The sequence below is a fragment of the Canis lupus genome, chromosome X, assembly GCF_048164855.1.
Source record: "Canis lupus baileyi chromosome X, mCanLup2.hap1, whole genome shotgun sequence".
NCBI lineage: Eukaryota > Metazoa > Chordata > Mammalia > Carnivora > Canidae > Canis > Canis lupus.
In genome coordinates, this window is record NC_132876.1 from 64,224,780 (window position 1) to 64,245,685 (window position 20,906).

General features: G+C 37.2%; 1 protein-coding gene across 2 annotated transcripts in view; it reads left to right on the plus strand.

Annotated features, from left to right (window-relative positions):
• MAGT1 (magnesium transporter 1) overlaps positions 1–20,906 on the plus strand; it is a 64,476-nt gene that overhangs the window by 29,752 nt on the left and 13,818 nt on the right. For both annotated transcript variants that reach the window (XM_072817487.1, XM_072817486.1), the window contains exons 4-7: positions 8,817–8,957; positions 9,752–9,892; positions 11,754–11,843; positions 12,503–12,566. In XM_072817487.1, the coding sequence (XP_072673588.1) occupies positions 8,817–8,957; positions 9,752–9,892; positions 11,754–11,843; positions 12,503–12,566 (436 nt within the window). The remainder of the gene's footprint in view (positions 1–8,816; positions 8,958–9,751; positions 9,893–11,753; positions 11,844–12,502; positions 12,567–20,906) is intronic.

Here is a 20,906-nt window from a genome sequence, read left to right on the forward strand (position 1 = left end):
TGAACTTTTTTTAATGTGTTGGATCATATTGATTTATTTGCAGATGTTATACCACCCTTGTAGGCTAGGAATAAATCCCACTTGGTTGTGATGAATAATCCTTTTAGTGTACTGTTGGATCCTTTTAGTTAGAATCTTGGTCAGAAATTTTGCATCCATGTTCATCCAGGATATTGGTCTGTAATTCTCATTTTCAGTAGGGTCCTTGGTTTTGAGATTAAGGTAATACTGCCCTCATTGAATAAGTTTGGAAGTTTTCATTTCTATTTTTTGAAACAGCTTCAGAAGAATAGTAATTAATTCTTCTTTACTTTAAAAAAATTTTTTTTATTCATTTTTTGAGTCCTTTCTTTTTTCTTTTTGATAAGCCTGGTTCGGGTTTTATTGTTCTCATTCCTCAAAGAACCAGTCCTAGTTTCATTGATCTCTTCTACTTTTCTTTCAATTTCTGTTTCATTGCTCTAATCTTTATAATTTCTCTTCTCTTGCTGGTTTTAGGATTTATTTGCTATTCTTTTTCTAGCTCCTTTAGGTGTAAGATTAAGTTGTATATGTGAGACTTTTCTTGATTATTGAGAAAGGTGTGTACTTGCTATATACTTCCCCCTTAGGAACACCTTTGCTGTATCCTAAAGATTCTGTACTGTTGTTTTCATTTTCATTTGTTTCCATCTATTTTTTAAATTCTTCCTTAATTTCCTGGGTGACCTGTTCATTCTTTAGTAAGATGCTCTTTTTAATTTTTTAAAAAAGATTTTATTTATTTATTCATGAGAGACACAGAGATAGAGAGAGAGAGAGGCAGAGACAGAAGCAGGCTCCATGCAGGGAGCCCAATGTGGGACTCGATCCTGGGACTCCAGGATCACGCCTCAGGCTGAAGGCAGGTGCCAAACCGCTGTGCCACCCAGGGATCCCCTAGTAGGATGCTCTTAATCCTCCATGTATTTGTGTTCCTTCCAAATTATCTCTTCTGGAGAATGTTCCATGTGCACTTGCGAAGAATGTGTATTGCCTCAGGATGAAATGCTCTGAAGATACCTATGAAGTCCATCTCGTTCAATGTGTCATTCAAAGCCCTTGTTTCTTTTTTTTTCTTTTTTTTAATTTTTTATTTATTTATGATAGTCACAAAGAGAGAGAGAGAGAGGGGCAGAGACATAGGCAGAGGGAGAAGCAGGCTCCATGCACTGGGAGCCCGACATGGGATTCGATCCCAGGTCTCCAGGATCCCGCCCTGGGCCAAAGGCAGGCGCCAAACCGCTGCACCACCCAGGGATCCCAAGCCCTTGTTTCCTTGTTGATCTTCTGCATAGGTGATCTGTCCATTGCTGTAAGTGGGGTGATAAAGTCCTTTACTCTTATTGTATTATTATCAATGTGTTTCTTAAATTTTGTTATTAATTGGTTTGTGTAATTGGCTGCTCCCAAGTTAGGAGGATAAATATTTACAATTGTTAGATCTTATTTTTGGATAGATGTTTTAATTTTGATATAGTGTCCTTCTTCATCTCTTATTACATTCTTAAGTTTAAAATTTAGTTTGTTTGATATAAGCTTTCTTTTGATATCCATTAGTATGTAAATGGTTCTCCACCCCCCTCACTTTCAAACTGGAGGTGTCTTTGCATCTAAAATGAGTTTCTTGGGATCCCTGGGTGGCGCAGCGGTTTAGCGCCTGCCTTTGGCCCAGGGCGCGATCCTGGAGACGCGGGATCGAATCCCACGTTGGGCTCCCGGTGCATGGAGCCTGCTTCTCCCTCTGCCTATGTCTCTGCCTCTCTCTCTCTCTCTCTCTGTGTGTGTGTGACTATCATAAATAAATAAAAATTAAAAATTAAAAATAAATAAAATGAGTCTCTTTTAGACAGCATTGTTTTTTAAAAATATTTTGTTTATTTTTTTATTTAATTTTTTTTAAATTTTTATTTATGATAATCACACAGAGAGAGAGAAATGAGAGAATTTCTCATAAAATTTTATCTTTTTTTAAAAGATAAAATCTTTTAAAAAAAGACGAGAGAAATGAGAAACAGAGAGAATGGCAGAGACAGAGGCAGAGGGAGAAGCAGGCTCCATGCAGGGAGCCTGATGTGGGACTCAATCCCGTGACCGCGGGATCACACCCTGAGCCAACACCAGATGCTCACTCGTTGAGCCATCCAGACATCACATTGTTTTTTCTTTCTATTTCTCTGCTTCTTTATTTGCTATAATTTTGTTTCTATATCACAGATTCTGTCTTCTGCCTTTTATCCTAGCAGAACCTCCATTTTTTACTCCATCTTAGTAAAAGCATTTTTAATTTTGGCCTGATTAGTTTTTAGTTCTTTTACTTCTCCAGTAAAGGATTCCCTAGTGTCTTCTGTGCTTTCTTCAAGCCCAACTAGTATCTTTTTAATTGTTCTGAATTCTGGTTCCGACATCTTATATCCATATTGATTAAATTCCTGGGAGTGAGTACTGCCTCCTGTTCTTTCTTTTGAGGTTAGTTTCTCCATCTCATCTTTATGTCCAGAAAAGATTAGATGAAAGAGAGAGACAAGACAAAAAGAGCAGGGCAGCCCTGGTGGCTCAGTGGTTTAGTGCCGCTTTCAGCCCATGGTGTGATCCTGGAGACCTGGGATCGAGTCCCATGTTGGTCTCCCTGGGGGCCAGCTTCTCCCTCTGCCTGTGTCTCTGCCTCTCTCTGTGTGTCTCTCATGAATAAATAGATAAAATCTTTTAAAAAAAGACAAGAGCAAAAACAGTACCAGAAAAATACAAACAAATCAGAAGTAAACAAAAACAAAATCAGAAAAAATGAAACAAGAAGCAAAATTGAACAAAACAATGAACTAAATCCTGGCTGTATTTTGGTTTGTTTGTTAAACTAGATCCCAAAATAGGAAAAGAAGAAAAACTTACATATACATACACAAAAAAATAAAATATAATGGAAGGAAACCAAAAAATAATAAATAAGTAAATATAAACAAAATTAAAGATTTAAAAAAGAATTAAATAAGAAAATAGCTGAAAAAATAATATAATTGAAAGACCAAAGAATAAAAATAAGAAGAACCACCCGTGAAAGCTATTTGCTCCACAGCTGAAGTTTTTCACTTCTCTTTGGTAAATTTGGTGGTAGCTGGTTGCTCCTGGTGATCTTCTGGGGGAGGGACCTGTTGCTCTGATTCTTAGGTGTCCCTGTTGGGTAGAATTGCCCCTTCCTTGCCAAGGGGCCAGGCTCAGTGTCAGCCCTTCCCAGATAGCACTCCGTAGCACTGTTTTGCTCCCTTAAGCTTTCAGCACCAATGGGGGGATGAAAATAGTAGCACCCCAATTTCTGAAAGTTCATTCTTCCCACTCCAGTGAGCCCTCACAGAAAAGCAGTCAATCACTCTTGTCTCCCTGGTTTCTATGTGAATTCCCTCTTCACCCAGTCTATGACCAGTTGTTTTTATCTCAGGCACCTGACCCTGTTTTGAGTCTTCAAACTTTATAGACAGACTCCTGTGACCTGGACCTCTACTGTTTCCCCCCTTCTTCCACCCCAGGTGAAAGAGGGGTGTCTTTGCCTTTATTTGCCTTTTTCTGGGCCCTTGCCCAGAGAGTTTGCCTGATCATGCACTGGTTTGAGTTTTATTCCAACACTGAGCAGAAAGCTGGCTCATAAGATCGCTGTTTGCAGCCAGCTTCCCTGCTCAGACACATGAGAATTCTACCACACTTAGGCATCTCCGTTCTTTTTGTGACCCTAGAGATGCTGAGGCCATGCTGTGCCACGTGGTTTCTGCCCTGCTTTGCCACTTGAACCCCTTTAAGGCAGGGACATTCCCCACCAGAGCAGACTTCTGAAAGTTCTGATTCTGCCTTCCACTACTCATAACACTTTCTGGTAGCTGACTTAAGGAAGGTCCCTCCACTCTGCAGTTTATCTTCTGATATATTGCCCTGAATTTACGTTTCTGCACCTCCTACCTTACAAAAAGTTATTGCTTTTCTATTTGTAGAATTACAGCAATTCTTTTCTTAGAGCTCTGGTTGATTTTGCAGGTGTTCAGAATGATCTGATAACTACTTTGCTGAATTCCAGGGACCAGAGAAAATTAGAGTCCCCTACTCCTCTGCCATCTTAACTCCCCCTGGCTATGAGAAGTTTTAAATAAGACTTGTCATATATGAGATCTAGAGTAATTAGTGAAATAAAAGCTAAACTTGAGCTAGCTTTGCAATGTCATGGTCAATGCTAACCTCTTAGAATATAGAAAATGGGTAGTAACCAAGTAGGTTTTGTATTTTTTTATTGTATTAAACTATGTATAATACAAATGTTACCATTTTAACCAGTTTTAACTCTACAATTTATCAAATAACTTTTTAAAAAAGATTTTATTTATTTATTTGAGAGAGAGAGAGAGAGAGAGAGAGAGTGCACAAACAGGGAGACCAACAGGTAGAGGGAGAGAGCTAACAGGCTCCATGAGCAGGGAGCCCAGTGTGGGGCTCAATCCCAGGACCCTGGGACCGTGACCCAAGCCGAAGGCAGACACCTGACTGACTGAGCCACTCAGGCGCCCTCAAGTAACTTTTTAAATCGCATTGTGAATCCCACCATTATGCCACATTGTGCTTCTAAGTGTAACTAGGTCTGTCTGCCCTCTTGTTTCCTGACTTAGTGGAAAATCTTCTTGTGCATAGCTTAACCCTTTTCCTGTATTCTGGATTCCATACCCATTGGCTCCATCAATCGTGACTTCTTGCACCTGTATTTTTAAAATTAAGGGGGTTTTATTTTAGAGCAGCTTAAGGTTCACAGAAGATTTTTTTTTAATTTTTTTTTAAATTTATTTATGATAGTCACACAGAGAGAAAGAGAGGCAGAGACACAGGCAGAGGGAGAAGCAGGCTCCACGCACCGGGAGCCCGACGTGGGATTCGATCCCGGGTCTCCAGGATTGCGCCCTGGGCCAAAGGCAGGTGCTAAACCGCTGCGCCACCCAGGGATCCCAAGAATTTTTTTTTAATAAATTAATTTTTTATTGGTGTTCAATTTACCAACATACAGAATAACACCCAGTGCTCATCCCGTCAAGTGTCCCCCTCAGTGCCCGTCACCCATTCACCCCCACCCCCCACCCTCCTCCCCTCCCACCACCCCTAGTTGGTTTCCCAGAGTTAGGAGTCTTTATGTTCTGTCTCCCTTTCTGATATTGCCCACACATTTCTTCTCCCTTCCCTTATATTCCCTTTCACTATCATTTATATTCCCCAAATGAATGAGAACATATAATGTTTGTCCTTCTCCTATTGACTTACTTCACTCAGCATAATACCCTCCAGTTCCATCCACATCGAAGCAAATGGTGGGTATTTGTCGTTTCTAATGGCTGAGTAATATTCCATTGTATACATAAACCACATCTTCTTTATCCATTCATCTTTCGATGGACACCGAGGCTCCTTCCACAGTTTGGCTATTGTGGACATTGCTGCTATAAACATCGGGGTGCAGGTGTCCCGGCGTTTCATTGCATCTGAATCTTTGGGGTAAATCCCCAACAGTGCAATTGCTGGGTCGTAGGGCAGATCTATTTTTAACTCTTTGAGGAACCTCCATACAGTTTTCCAGAGTGGCTGCACCAGTTCACATTCCTACCAACAGTGTAAGAGGGTTCCCTTTTCTCCGCATCCTCTCCAACATTTTTCACAGAAGAATTTAGGGGCAGATATGATTTCCCTCATGCCCCCTGCCCCCACACATAGTGTCTCCCATTATCAACATTCACCACCAAAGTAGTACGTTTGTTACAGTTGGTGAACCTGCATAGACACATCATAATAACTCAAAGTACATGGTTTACATCAGTATTCACTCTTGTTGTATATTCTTTAGTTTAGACAAATATATGATACACGTCCATCAGCATGGTATTATAAAGAGTATATTCACTGCCCTAAAAATCCTCCATACCCTGTCAATTCATCCCTCTCCCCAACCCTTTGTAACCACTGATGTTTTTACCATTTCCATGTTTTACCTTTTCTAGAATGTCATATGTTAGAATCATGCAGTATATAGACTTTTCAGGTTGATTTCCTTCACTTAAAAATAGTATTTAAAGGATTACCATGTCTTTTCATGACTTGATAGCTCATTTTTTTGTTTTGCTGAATCATATTCTATCGTCTGGATGTATCAGAGTTTCTTTATACATTTCATGTATTGAAAGACATCCTGATTGCCTCCAAATTTTAGCAATTATGAATAAAGCTCCTCATAAACATCCATGTGTTGTTTTTGTGCAGACATAAGTTTCTAACTCCTTTGGGTAAATATCAAGGAGTATGATTGCTGGATCATATGGTAAGAGTATGTTTCGTTTTGTAAGAAACTGCCAAACAGTATTCCAGAGTGCCTGGATCATTTCTCATTTCCAAAAGCAATGAATGAGATTCTCAGTTGCTCCAGGTACTCAGCGGTATGTGGTGTCAGTGTTCTGCGTTTTGACCATTTTAATAGTTGTATAATGGTATCTGATTACACATCATGTAGAGCATCTTTTTTTTTTAATAGGTAAAGAAGACTTTCTTCTTTTCAAATTTTTATTTAAATTCTAGTTAACATACAGTGAAATATTAGTTTCAGGAGTAGAATTCATTGATTCATCATTATGTGCAACACCTAATGTTTCTCATATAACAAATGCCCTCCTTATACTCATCACCTATCTAACCCATCCACCCTACCTCCTTCCATCAACCATCAGTTTATTCTCTCTCCTTTCTTAATATTTATTTGTTTATTTATGAGGGAGAGAGAGAGAAAGAGAGCGCACAAACACAGAGGGAGAGGGAGAAGCATTTAAAATTTTTTTAAAAAGAGTTAATTGCTATACATACCTTATCATGGATCTATCCCTCAAACAAGGCTTCATATAAAAAGCAAATTGTAAAATAATATAGTTAATATGAGACCATCTGTGTTAAAGCAGACAGAAGGTCGGGACACCTGGGTGGCTTAGCAGTTGAGCATCTGCCTTCGGCTCAGGGCATGATCCTGGAGTCCCAGATCAAGTCCCACATTGGGCTTCCTGCAGGGAGCCTGCTTCTCCCTCTGCCTGTGTCTCTGCCTCTCTCTCTCTGTCTCTCATGAATAAATAAATAAAATCTTTAAAAAAAAAGCCGACAGAAGGCAATATTGTGTTTTCTGTTGATGTACACACATTTAAATGAATAAATTTAAAAAGATCTAGAAATAATAATAGTGGCTGCTAGAATTGACTTCAGTTGGTCCTTATAACCCTGTAATTTTTAAAATTTCACAAGGGATATGGGTTCATATATTACCTAGATTTTTATACATTTTTTTTAAATCTAAAAGTGGTATAGTTAAATATTGAAGATTTTGGTTTAGGGGCACCTGGCTGGCTCAGTTGGAAGAACATGTGACTTTTGATCTCAGGATCATGAGTTCGAGAGCCCCTACATTGGGTGTAGAGATTACATACATATATACATAAAATTTTTTTTAAAAGATTTCATCTTAAAATTTGGGCAGCAGTTTGGTGGAGTAAACACTGTCCACCATCTGATTCTTAGCTTTTCATATTCAAAAATTGAATTTTTAACAATGTAGCCATAATTTATCTAGTTCTGGAGATCTTGTGTACACTCACCAAACTAAAAACTAAAAATCCGTGGACATTGGTAACTAAAGGACTCATTTATTAATTCATTAATTTGCCATATTATACTGCCAAGGAGACCTAAATAATCATATCCATTAATCACCATACCCTACTTCCTTATGGGAAAGTCTAAACAATTACTGTTAGAAGGTTCTATTATGAGTATAAAATCAAAGCAAGGGAGTTGGAATGTTTTATTGTTTGATGTCTTTAAATTATAATTGTCTTATACAAGCTAATCTCCTTTACAGGGTTACCTGTTGAAGGGACTTGAATATTTGCATCTGTTGGTCAGCATCTTTTCCCAGAGTTAGGCTTTCTATTTTCTGCAAGTGTTACAGTTATGTCAGGAAAGATATAATGCAGATAAATTAGTTATGGTTTCTTTTCTTTAAGATTTTATTTATTTATTCATAAGAGACACAGAAAGAGAGAGAAAGGCAGAGACACAGGCAGAGGGAGAAGTAGGCTCCTAGCAAGGAGCCCGATGCTGGACTCAATCACAGAACTCCAGGATCATGCCCTGAACCAAAGGCAGATGCTCAACTGCTGAGCGATCCAGGCACCCCAGTTATGGTTTCTTTACCTTAGTAATTCCAGCGTTGTCTTCTTTAAGCATACTATGGTCTCATTGTAGAGAATTGAAAAATGTGATACTTAACCAGTAAACACTTATTATTCTTTTAGAATTAACTGTTCCTGCATATGACTACCATTTTTATTGATTTTCACTGCAATTTTAGAGAATTATGTTGTTTACTCAAAACAGAATGTACCCTATTTGGAGCTTACTTCAGCTACAAAAGGCAATTATAGTTCTTGCAAATGTATTCTTTTTGCATAATTTCTGAACAGATTACAATGTTTTTTATATGGGAGATTATCCATTCTAAGGGAGTAAAGTGTAGGTTTCTTAGCTAGGAATAAATATTTGGTCAATAAAATGTATAAATTAAGGTCAGTGGCAGCCTTGGGTTTGAATCTTAAGTTTGCCACTTAACCGCTTTCCTTAGGCAAATCACTTAACCTGCCTAACCCTGAGCTTCCTCACCTTTCTAAAATGCCTAAAATTCAAGTTAATATTTACTGTTGAGATTATTTTCTTGATAACTTATATTTTCATGGACTTCTTTCTTTTTCCAGCTAAACATGAATTCAGCTCCAACTTTCATCAACTTCCCTGCCAAAGGGAAACCCAAGCGAGGTGATACATATGAGTTGCAGGTGCGTGGTTTTTCAGCTGAACAGATTGCTCGGTGGATTGCTGACAGAACTGATGTCAACGTAAGTTTCCCTACTTTGTAGAAAGTTACTTTTCCATTATCCACTTCCATTCTTACTAGGAGGTCCTAATTGGTCTCGTCCCCATATCACTGAGGTGGTAATAGTTTGGCAGACCCTTCATAAATAGCATTTAACAGAATCATCCTGATTATAAAACATCTTCTATTACCTTATTGAATTTAATATGGAAACCACTCCTTTGACCTTATTTATTAATAAGTCCATAGACTATCTAGGGGTACTTGGCAAATACTTATTAATCTAAAATATTTTATGTTATAAACAAAATATTATATTTATCCCATCCCATTTTAGGATACATTATAGACTATTTTGATTAGGATGAAAAGAAAAAACTAAAATTTTCCCTGAAAGTATAACCATACTAATTTTTTTGAAGTATTTATCTATTTATTTATTTTTAAAAGATTTCACTTGTTTATTCATGAGAGACACACAAGAGAGGCAGAGACACAGGCAGAGGGAGAAGCAGGCTCCTCGAGGGGAGCCTGATGTGGGACCCGATCCTGAGACTCCAGGACCACGCCCTGAGCCGAAGACAGACACTCAACCACTGAGCCACCCAGGCACCCCTGAGGTTTTTATTTAAATTTTAGTTAACATACAGTGTAATATTAGTTTCAGCTATAAAATATAATGATTTAACATTTCCCCAGTGCTCATGACAACAATAACCACATTAATTTTGATTACTTTCATTTCAAATTGGTTTGACCTATATAATTAATAAGTAAATTTTATACATAAAACATTTTTTCTTTCCTTTCCATTAGATTAGAGTAATTAGACCTCCAAATTATGCTGGTCCTCTTATGTTGGGATTGCTTTTGGCTGTTATTGGTGGACTGGTGTATCTTCGAAGAAGCAGTATGGAATTTCTCTTTAATAAAACTGGATGGGCTTTTGCAGCTTTGGTGAGTGAATTTTTTTTTCAATTTTTAAAAAGATTTTATTTATTTACTTGAGAGAGAGAGTATGTGCAGACAGAGGGAAAGGGAAGGGACATAGGGAGAGGGAGAAGCAGACTCCCCATGATCAGGGAGCCTGATGCAGGGCTTGATTCTAGGACCCGGGGATCATGACCTGAACTGAAGGCAGATGCTTAAACTACTGAGCCACTTAGGTACCCCAGCATGTGAATTTTAATAATTTTTAAGATTTTATTTATTATTTGAGAGAGAGCAAGAGTGATAGAGCATAAGCAGGGGAGTGGCAGAGGGAGAGGGAGAAGCAGGATCCCTGCTGAGCACAGAGCCTGATGTGGGGCTCTATCCTGGGACCCTGGGATCATGACCTGAGCCGAAGGCAGACATTTAACCAGCTGAGCCATCTGGATGCCCCATGAGTGAATTTTAGAACAAAAATTGTTTACATGTATATAATGTTGTATGTCAAATGTATAAAAATTAACATTTTATAAGTTTAAAATAAATAAGATGTATTTTATTTATTTTATTTTATTTTTTTTTTTTTTTTAAAGATTTTATTTTTTTTTATTTATTCATGATAATCACAGAGAGAGAGAGAGAGAGAGAGGCAGAGACACAGGCAGAGGGAGAAGCAGGCTCCATGCACCGGGAGCCCGACGTGGGATTCGATCCCGGGTCTCCGGGATCGGCCCTGGGCCAAAGGCAGGCGCCAAACCACTGCGCCACCCAGGGATCCCAAGATGTATTTTAAATAACAGCATCCCTATATTTGATTTTTTTTCAATAAAATTTACACATTTCTCAGGAATACTGTCTTGTGTAAAGCAAGACAAAAGTGTTTCAAATACTGATACAGAAAACTATTTAGGAGATAAATTATTTAAAGAACTATGATAATTTAAATAATTCTGTATTTAGATAAGTAGTAAAAAAAACAATGATTTTTAGATACTTTGTAATATATCTAGAAAGATAACAAGCTCAGAAAATAAACCACCAAGGGCCTGGGTGGCTCAGAGGTTTGGCGCCTGCCTTCGGCCCAGGGCGTGATCCTGGAGTCCTGGGATCGGGTTCCGCGTCAGGCTCCCTGCATAGAGCCTGCTTCTCACTCTGCCTGTGTCTCTGCCTCTCTTTTGCTCTGTGTCGAATGAATGAATGAATGAATGAATGAATGAATAAATAAATAAATAAATAAGTAATTTGCATACAATATTGTACTGTTAGGTAACATTTTGTTTTATTTCTTACCTGTAAGAAGGGATTTTATATGGTTTTATTTCTTTTTTTAAGATTTTATTTATTTATTCATGAGAGGCACACACGAGAGAGAGAGAGAGAGAGAGAGAGAGAGAGAGAAAGAAAGAAAGGGGACTTGATCTTGTGTCTCCAGAATCACACCCTGGCTGAAGGTGGCGCTGAGCCACTGGGGCTGCCCTATGTTTTTATTTCATGCCTTAAAATCAGTCTGTTTCCTCCATTATTTTATTAGGATGGCCAGAGTTTGGAGGAACTCGTTGTACTCCATTTTGGTTCAACCTAAATGATAGAATGTCACCCCTAAGAAAATAGGCAGTTCTTTTGAGAATAATCTTCTTAAAGGCTTTTCAGTTTTTAATTTTTAAACATCTGTCAGTTTATTTGTAATTTTAAAAAAGGGTTTTCCTTTCAGAGTAAATACTACTGATTGTTGTGAAATATAAACCTTAATAAAAAATTATTCATCTGAAAAAAAATTTTGGCTCATGTATTACTTGAACAGACGTACTTTTCATAAACTTGTTAGTCTAATCAGTATAGGAGTGGCTGAACCATGTCATATAAGTATTTCCTTACTTTTGTGTCCTAGTGCTTTGTGCTTGCTATGACATCTGGTCAAATGTGGAACCATATAAGAGGACCACCATATGCTCATAAAAATCCCCACACAGGACATGTGGTAAGGAAAGTCTAGAATTTCTTTCTATTATATTCCAAAGTTAACCTTAATAATTATTATTTTGTGACACCATTGCCAAGATATAAAGGAACTAGGTTTAGTTTTGACTTTTCAATTCTCTTGGATAATGAGCTTCACTTACTGAAATGTGCTCTTAAAAGTGGAAGGTTCCTTACCTAAAGACTCACATTTGGTGAGTCCTTTTGACTAAGCTGGCTAAGAATGAAAGTCTGCCTTGAACTAAATAGAATAATTGCTCAAGTACTTGAGCATCTACTGTTTCTAGGCACTGGGCTAAGTATTATTATGGTGATAAACAAGAAAAATCTTTGTCTTCATGGACTTTACATTATTATACTTGTACACTGAAATACTAGGTTTCTCATTATATTCTGTTGTTGAAAACATAGTATAAATACAATGAAAAGATGAATAATAAATGACACAAGTAGTGTTTATTTTGTCCATTTTATTTATTGATGAATGCCACAGACCCAATGTCTATATATTTCAGGTTAATTAATAATTTACTAGGGCTTGAAAATAGCCCATTTTAGGATTTTGAATGAAATTCAAAATTTCATTCAAATTCAAATTTTTGAATACCAAAAGTTAATATGTATTTAAAGATTCAATTTTGTCTTTTTTCTTCCCTCCAGAATTATATCCATGGAAGCAGTCAAGCCCAGTTTGTAGCTGAAACACACATTGTTCTTCTTTTTAGTATCCTCTTTTTATAATAAGTCCTTAGTGCTGCATTTTAATTTATCTGTTTTCTCACATTCTCATATTTTCTCTACAGTGATTGAGGCTGCTCTCTTATTAATGCAAGTTGTAGTATCTTTAGAATCATATTTCTATGTCATCTATCTTAGTATAATCAGCTGAACACCACCAGAGACAAACCTGCAGTCTAATAAAGCCAGGTTTATTGATCATTTCTGCAAGGAAGACTGCACACCGAAGAACCATGGGACATCTTACCTAAGGAAAGATAGAGTTATTATAAAATTTGGAGGAAGGGTGAAGCTTAGGTAAAATGTAAATGAAGCAATGTTTTAATAAACTTAAAGAAAAACAACCAGGCTAAGTGAAAAGGGATCAGCATTGGGTCTGGACTGAAGTGGACACAGGGTTCTGTTTCTTGAAAACTATACAAAATTCAAATGAATATGGGATTTTGTCTTCACAAACTTTATATGAAGCTCTGTACTTTAGTTGTAAATCAGGACTATTTAGAAATTCTACTTGCATGTTGAATGACTTAGATCCTCCAGGCAAGAATGGATTGTTTCCTTCTTAGTAATATAATTTGAATCAGTCTACAATTTTAGACATCTTACTCATTATTGAATAAGAAAACAGTAGTTACTCAAAGACAGGAGTTATTTTGACATTTTACAGCTGCAGCATGTCCTAAGTAGAAATATTATTTCCTGTAAAATTTGTAGCTGCTTTTTATGTGTTGTCCCATTCTCTTGAATGGCAGGGCTGATTGTTACTTTCTCACATTTGAAAATTGATGCCTCTGTAAGCTGCAAGGATAGTTAACAGTAACATCAGATAAGGAAGAGTCTAAATTTCATAGTATTACTGAACACAGTTTCTCTCTCCTCTCCCAAATATATAAGCAGTGATTCTCTAGAACAAACCAACAAGTTAAACAAATGTAACGATTCTAGATTTCTAGAATTGTACTTCTCGCCAAGGGGTACTAACAGTGACATATTGGAATTAGTTGTAGCCCAAGCTGTTTATTATTATCTATCTAATAATAAATATTCCCTATGATGAGAAGTTAAACTGGAAGAAAAATATTCAACCATATGTTCTTTCAAATCCTAAAATTTATTTCTTATTCAGAATAGCTTATTTAAACTAAAAAAAAGTTCATCCACTTCTCCCATCCCTTACTGCTCTGCTCTGGCAACAACCCATCTGTTATCTATATGTATGAGTGTGTGTGTGTGTGTGTGTGTGTGTGTGTGTGTCTGTGAAATTTGTTTTCAGATTCCACATATAAGAGAGATCATACAAATTTGTCTTTCTCCATCTTACTTATTTCAAATTATTTCAAAATTTAAGTTGAAAAAGCTTATTTATTGTTTGGTGTATTAACTGTTATAACTTGGAAATTTTTCAGTGTCTGGAAATGGTCTCAATGGTTTGAAATTGAACAATGTAGCAAAAGAGCAGATATAATTATAAAACAATAAGTTATCTGTGGTTTATTGTTCTGTAGCTTTGTCCTAATTTTTCCAAAAAAAACTTGTATTTCTCCTTCATTTTTAAGAATATTTTACCATGTATAGATTTCTAGATTTCTTTAAGCACTTTGGAATTGTTATTTCATTGTCTTTTACTTCCATAGTTTCTGGGAAAAATCAGATTTAATTCTTATTGTTCTTTGAAGGCAGTGTATCTTTTATTCTCTGATGGATTTTAAGACTTTTTTCCTAATATTTTTATTTATATTGCTTCTATTTTCTGGGTGGCAGAATTTCCTAAATCTGTGGGTCAGTACTCTTAATTCATTTTGGTAAATGTTTGGTTACTGTCTCTTCAGTATTGTTTTTCTCCTATTTTCTCCATCCTCCCCATCCATGGCTTTCAACTGAGAGCCACTGTATGAACCTTGTCATTCTTTCTGGTAGAACCTGAACCTTAATCATTGTCTCCTTAACACTGTAGGACTGCCAAAATTCTCTCCTAAGTTTTGTCCTAAATTTTTAAGTATAATTATACAAGAAGTTTAAGACATTGAAATATTCTTACTTTTTCCTTCTGTCTAAAGGTTAAACATTATTTAAGATTTCACATACATTTGGAACAGATAGCAAGCCTATTGAAATACAGCATTTCTGTCCTTTCCAAGTGTTAATTTAGATTCCAGTTAACATACAGTGTAAATTTAGTTTCATGTTTAGAATTTAGTGATTCAACACTTATATTCAACACCTGGTGCTCATCACAAGTGCTCTCCTTAATACCCATCACCTATTTCACCCATCCCCCCATCCACCTCCCTTCTGGTAACCATCGGTTTGCTCTCTATAGTTAAGAGCCTGCTTCTTGGTTTACCTCTCCCCCCCATTTTCATTTCTTTTGTTTCTTAAATTCCATATATGAGTGAAATGATATGATATTTGTCTTTCTCTGGATGATGACTTATTTTGCTTGGCATAATACTCTCTAGGTCCATCCACATCGTTGCAAATGAAAGATTTCATTTTTTTAATAACTGGATAATATTCCATTATATATATAAGCTACTTCTATATCCATTCATTAGTCAATGAACATTTAGGTTCTTTCCACAGTTTGGCTATTGTTGATAATGCTGCTATAAATATTGGGGCACATGTATTCCTTCAAATCAATATATTTTTTTTTTATCCTTTGGGTAAATACCTAGTAGTGCAATTGCTGCATCGTAGGGTAGTTATATTTATAGTTTTTTCAGGAACTCCATACTATTTTCCAGAGTGGCTGCACCAATTTGCACTCTCACCAACAGTGTAGAAGGGTTCCCTTTTCTCCATACCTCCATTCCCTTTCACCAACACCTGTTGTTTCTTGTGTTGTTAATGTTAGCCATTCTGACTAGTGTAAGGTGTTATATTCCATTGTAGGGGTTTTTTAATTAATTTATTTATTTATTCATGAGAGACACACAGAGAGGCAGAGACACAGGCAGAGGGAGAAGCAGGCTCCCCTCAGTGAGCCTGATGTGGGACTCGATCCCAGGACCCCGGGATCATGACCCGAGCCAAAGACAGACACTCAACTGCTGAGCCATCCAGGCATCCCTATTTCATTGTAGTTCTGATGTGCATTTCCCTATGAGTGATGTTTTTTTTTTTTCTTTTTTTTTCACATTTTTTTTTTATTGGTGTTCAATTTACTAACATACAGAATAATACCCAGTGCCCGTCACCCATTCACTCCCACCCCCCGCCCTCCTCCCCTTCTACCACCCCTAGTTCGTTTCCCAGAGTTAGCAGTCTTTACGTTCTGTCTCCCTTTCTGATATTTCCCACACATTTCTTCTCCCTTCCCTTATTTTCCCTTTCACTATTATTTATATTCCCCAAATGAATGAGAACATATAATGTTTGTCCTTCCCTATGAGTGATGTTGAGCATATTTTCATGTGTCTGCTGGCCATCTGTAGGTCTTCTTTGGAAAAATAGCTATTTGTGTCTTCTGCCCATTTTTTAACTGGATTGTTTGATTTTGGATGTTGTGTTTTATAAATTCTTTATATATTTTGGATACTAACCCTTTATTAGATATGTCATTTGCAAGTATCTTCTCCCACTCCATAAAGTGCCCCTTTTTGAAACATTTATTTAGTTTTTAGAGAGAGAGCATGAGTGAGGGAGGGAGAGAGAGAAAGAGAAGCAACTCACTGCTAAGTACGAAGCCTGATGTGGGACTTGATCCCACGACACAGAGATTATGACCTGAGCCAAAATCAGGAGTTGGACACTTAACAAACTGAGCCACCCAACCACTCTTGTAGATTGCCTTTTAATTTTGTTGATTGTTTCTTTTGCTGTGCAAAAGCTTTTTATCTTGATAAAGTCCCAATAGTTTATTTTTGGAAATACAACTTTTCTTGTAAGTTTGGTCAATCATATGCAAAATGGGGATTTTTTTTTTAGGGTGATATTTTCCCCCTTATTTTGTTTTTGATTTCTTCGTAGTGGTTAGGAAGGCTTGCGTAATACTTTCTGAGCAATTATTTTGCTAGATTCTGTGAATGCATGATTTGTCTAAGGAGCTTATAGTGTTGGGATAAATAGAGATTTACAAGTTATAAGATACTGCCTTAAATACTGTGTACTTGGGCAGCCTGGGTGGCTCAGCAGTTTAGCACCACCTTCAGCCCAGGGCCTGATCCTGGACACCCCGGATCGAGTCCCATGTCGGGCTCCCTGCATGGAGCCTGCTTCTCCCTCTACCTGTGTCTCTGCCTCTCTCTCTCTCTCTCTCTCTCTCTGTCTCATGAATAAATAAATAAAACCTTTAAAAATAAATAAATACTGTGTACTGGGTATGATGGTGAGATGATAAATAAAGCTATTTAACTTTGTTAGAGGTAGGAAACTTTATGGAAGACTAAAAATCCCTTATTTTTTAAATGGTCACAAAGCCTAAAGACTCAAAACTCAAAAGTTACCATGTTGATAAGAACTAATAGAATGATACTGCTACTAGCTAGTAGTTATGAGTTTGGAAAATATCCACATATTTATCATTATTTTAACATTGTATAATTTACTACATGATTAATAAAGCAAATTATATGAGTTGCCTGATCCACTAAGCAACTTAAAATTATATTTTAAACATTTTTCTTTGATTACTGTATTCATGCAAAAATGTTCACAATTCATAAGTGCAGTGTATAGTTTGATAAATTTTCAGAAAGTGAACACAGGGATCCCTGGGTGGCTCAGCGGTTTAGCGTCTGCCTTCAGCCCAGGGCATGATCCTGGAGTCCCGGGATCAAGTCCCACGTCGGGCTCCCTGCATGGAGCCTGCTTCTCCCTCTGCCTGTGTCTCTGCCTCTCTCTCTCTGTGTGTGTCTCTCATGAATAAATAAATAAAATCCTTAAAAAAAAAAAGAAAGTGGGGATCCCTGGGTGGCGCAGCGGTTTGGCGCCTGCCTTTGGCCCAGGGCGCGATCCTGGAGACCCGGGATCGAGTCCCACATCGGGCTCCCGGTGCTTGGAGCCTGCTTCTCCCTCTGCCTGTGTCTCTGCCTCTCTCTCTCTCTCCGTGTGACTATCATGAATAAATAAAAAAAAAAAAAAGAAAGTGAACACAACTCTGTAACCAGCACTCAGTTGATGAATTAAAACTTTACTCATATCCCAAAGCATCTCCAATCTCATGACTCCCTCCTGATTGCTAACTTCCTACCCAAAGGTAACTACTTTCCTGATGGCTAACGATATGAATTAGTTTTACTTATTTTTTAACTTTACACAAATGGGATTATACATTAAATATATTTAAGTTAAAAAAATAAAACAGCAGATTAGAAAATTTTCACTCATGATCTAAAACCCTAATATTAGAATCTAGGTTTATTTTTGCATATTCACTTCCATTTGCTTGGTTGTTTTGGAGGGGTGTTCCTTTGTTTGTAGTTATAGACATACTTAGTATGCAGTTTGGTTTATTAATATAGGCATTTTCTTTTTCTTTTTTAAAGATTTTATTTATTTGAGAGAGAGTGAGCACAAGCTGAGGGAGGGGCAGTGGAAGAGGAAACCTTACTCAGGGCTTGATCCCCGGACCCTGAGATTATGACCTGAGCTAACGGCAGACACTTAACTGACTGATCCGCCCAGATGCCCCCTCATAAGCATTTTCTATGTAGTTGTATGGCCTTTATAGTTACAAAAGTTGCATGAGAATTACAGGTAAATAAAATAAAGGCAAGGAAAAGGAAAAATAGTGATCATTCTTAATATTTATAGAATGGGTATATCATAATTCAATTATTATTTTATCGTTGAATGTTGCAAAGAATGTTTACTTGCATATAAAAGTAATTTGGCATATCTTCAAATTCCCAGAAGTAAGGTTTGAAGCAAGGTGTACAAATCTGTCAGTTTTTCTTGTCTGTTTTTTTGGAAAACAGTCCAAACTGTTTTCCAAAAGGTTTTGGCGTAAAAAAAAAAAAGGAAGGAGGATTGCTGTCAAAATATGCGCACTGATAGCTCCAACAAATCTATCATTATGTATTCTCATTTTTTAAAACTAATTCAGTAGGCAAAGAAATTTTAGGTCATTGTTTAAATTACTTTGGACAATAATAAAGTACATAATTGAAACATTTTCCCACAATTTTGGAATTATGCCTCATTTTATGCAATTATCTTTGCTTTCATCTTATTAAATATACTTTAATTCTACTAGCTCTTTTAATAGCATACTTCTTATATGTAATAGAATACTACTTACTCTAGTTTCTATTCAGTTCTCCCATAGTAACATTTAATCATGATTAGGTATTTATTATTTATTTCATTACTGATATCCTTAACTAGATTGTAAATTTGTCCAAGGAAGTGTCTGTCTTTTGTACAGCTTTTAAATTCCAACAGCTAATAGTGCCTGCCAGGTAATAGTGTCAGTAAAAGTTTAAAGAGTCAGTAAATGGGCGCCTGGATGGCTCAGTCAATTAAGGGTCCAACTATTGCCTTTGGCTGAGGTTGTGATCACAGGGTCCTGATATTGAGCCCTGGGTCGGGCTCCATGCTCAGCACGGAGTCTGCCTGAGGTCCTCTTCTTCTCCTTCTCCCACTGCCAGCCCCCACTCTTTCTCTTCTCTCAAATAAATAAATAAAATCTTTTAAAAATAAAATGAAACAATGCATATACTAGTAAATCACAGCTCTTGTTAACTGAGAACACACAAAGACATTGGTGGTATATTGCAGGATAGAAAGCTCATTCTAAGAAAACGTATATGGAGCACCTGGGTGGCTCAGTCGGTTAGGTGTCTGCCTTCAGCTCAGGTTGTGATCCTGGGGTCCTGGAATTGAGTCTTACATCGGGCTCCCTAATGGGAGCCTGCTTCTCCCTCTGCCTGTGTTTCTGCCTCTCTCTCTCTCTGTCTCTCATGAATAAATAAAATCTTAAAAAAAAAATACCCTGTAACAAAAGCCTATAGAAATGATCAATCTTTACATGTATCTGGATATAAAGAACCTCAGTAAGAAAAAATAATCATTGGAGAAGACAACTTGTCTAAGCAACTAAAGGCATGATGAATGGGCATCATCCCTAAAAAAACGGCTATTGACAAGAGAGTACAAGATGGTAGTGAAGGGATAACTAGACAAGCTATACAGCCAATTATAAATACAGGCCTTACCTGAATACCTATTTTTCCCTTTCTGTTTAATCATACTCACATGAAGTAGCCTACAATGTGCATGAGTGTATGCAGAATTGATTTGGGCATTTTTTTTTAATTTATTTATGATAGTCACAGAGAGAGAGAGAGAGAGAGGCAGAGACATAGGCAGAGGGAGAAGCAGGCTCCATGCACTGGGAGCCCGATGTGGGATTCGATCCCGGGTCTCCAGGATCGCGCCCTGGGCCAAAGGCAGGCGCCAAACCGCTGCGCCACCCAGGGATCCCGATTTGGGCATTTTTAACTGCTGTTTGTATTTACTAAACTGCAGTGTGAATCTCTTTTCTACTAGAACACATTATATTTACTTTAAAATTCAACTCTGCTTATTTTAGCATTCAACCATGCCATGTTTAACTTATTTGCATGAGCAGGTATGTTTTGTATTTTTTAAAAAGATTTTATTTATTTATTCATGAGAGACATAGGGAGAGAGGCAGAGACACAGGCAGAGAGAGAAGCAGGCTCCATGCAGGGAGCCCGACGTGGGACTCCATCCTGGGTCTCCAGGATCAGGCCCTGGGCTGAAGGCTGCGCTAAACCACTGAGCCCCCCGGGCTGCCCTATTTTGTATTTATGTAGTTCCCATATTAAGGTGAATAAAAGTGAGGTAATGACATAATAGGATTCTCTTTTTTATTAGAATAGGACAAACTTAAGTAGTTTAGTAGTAATTTGTGCTTTAGAGGTTGATTGTTGACATTTTGGAGAATTTTTGAAAAATTACTTTTTTTTGAAAAGTTATTTTTAAAATAAAAATTAGTTGCTGTTCTTTCCAAATGGTGCACATTTCAAGTGTATTATGGAGGGTGGTTGAATATTCAAAAAGGATGTTTTAAAATTTATTAGGGCACCTGGGTGATGGAGTTGGTTAAGTGTCCAACTCTTGATTTCCGCTCAGGTCTTGATCTCAGGGTTATGAGTTCAAGCCCCACATTGGGTTCCATGCTGGGCATGGAACCTACTTAAAACAAAACAAAATAAAATAAAGTATATACAAGGCTGGAGCAATAGTTGAAAGAATGTCCAAGAAGGTTATTTCAAAGTACATGTCAGGAGAACTCATTTCATCTGTAAATTATAGTGGGACAGACATTTGTTTAAAATACTGATTTTCATTTGTA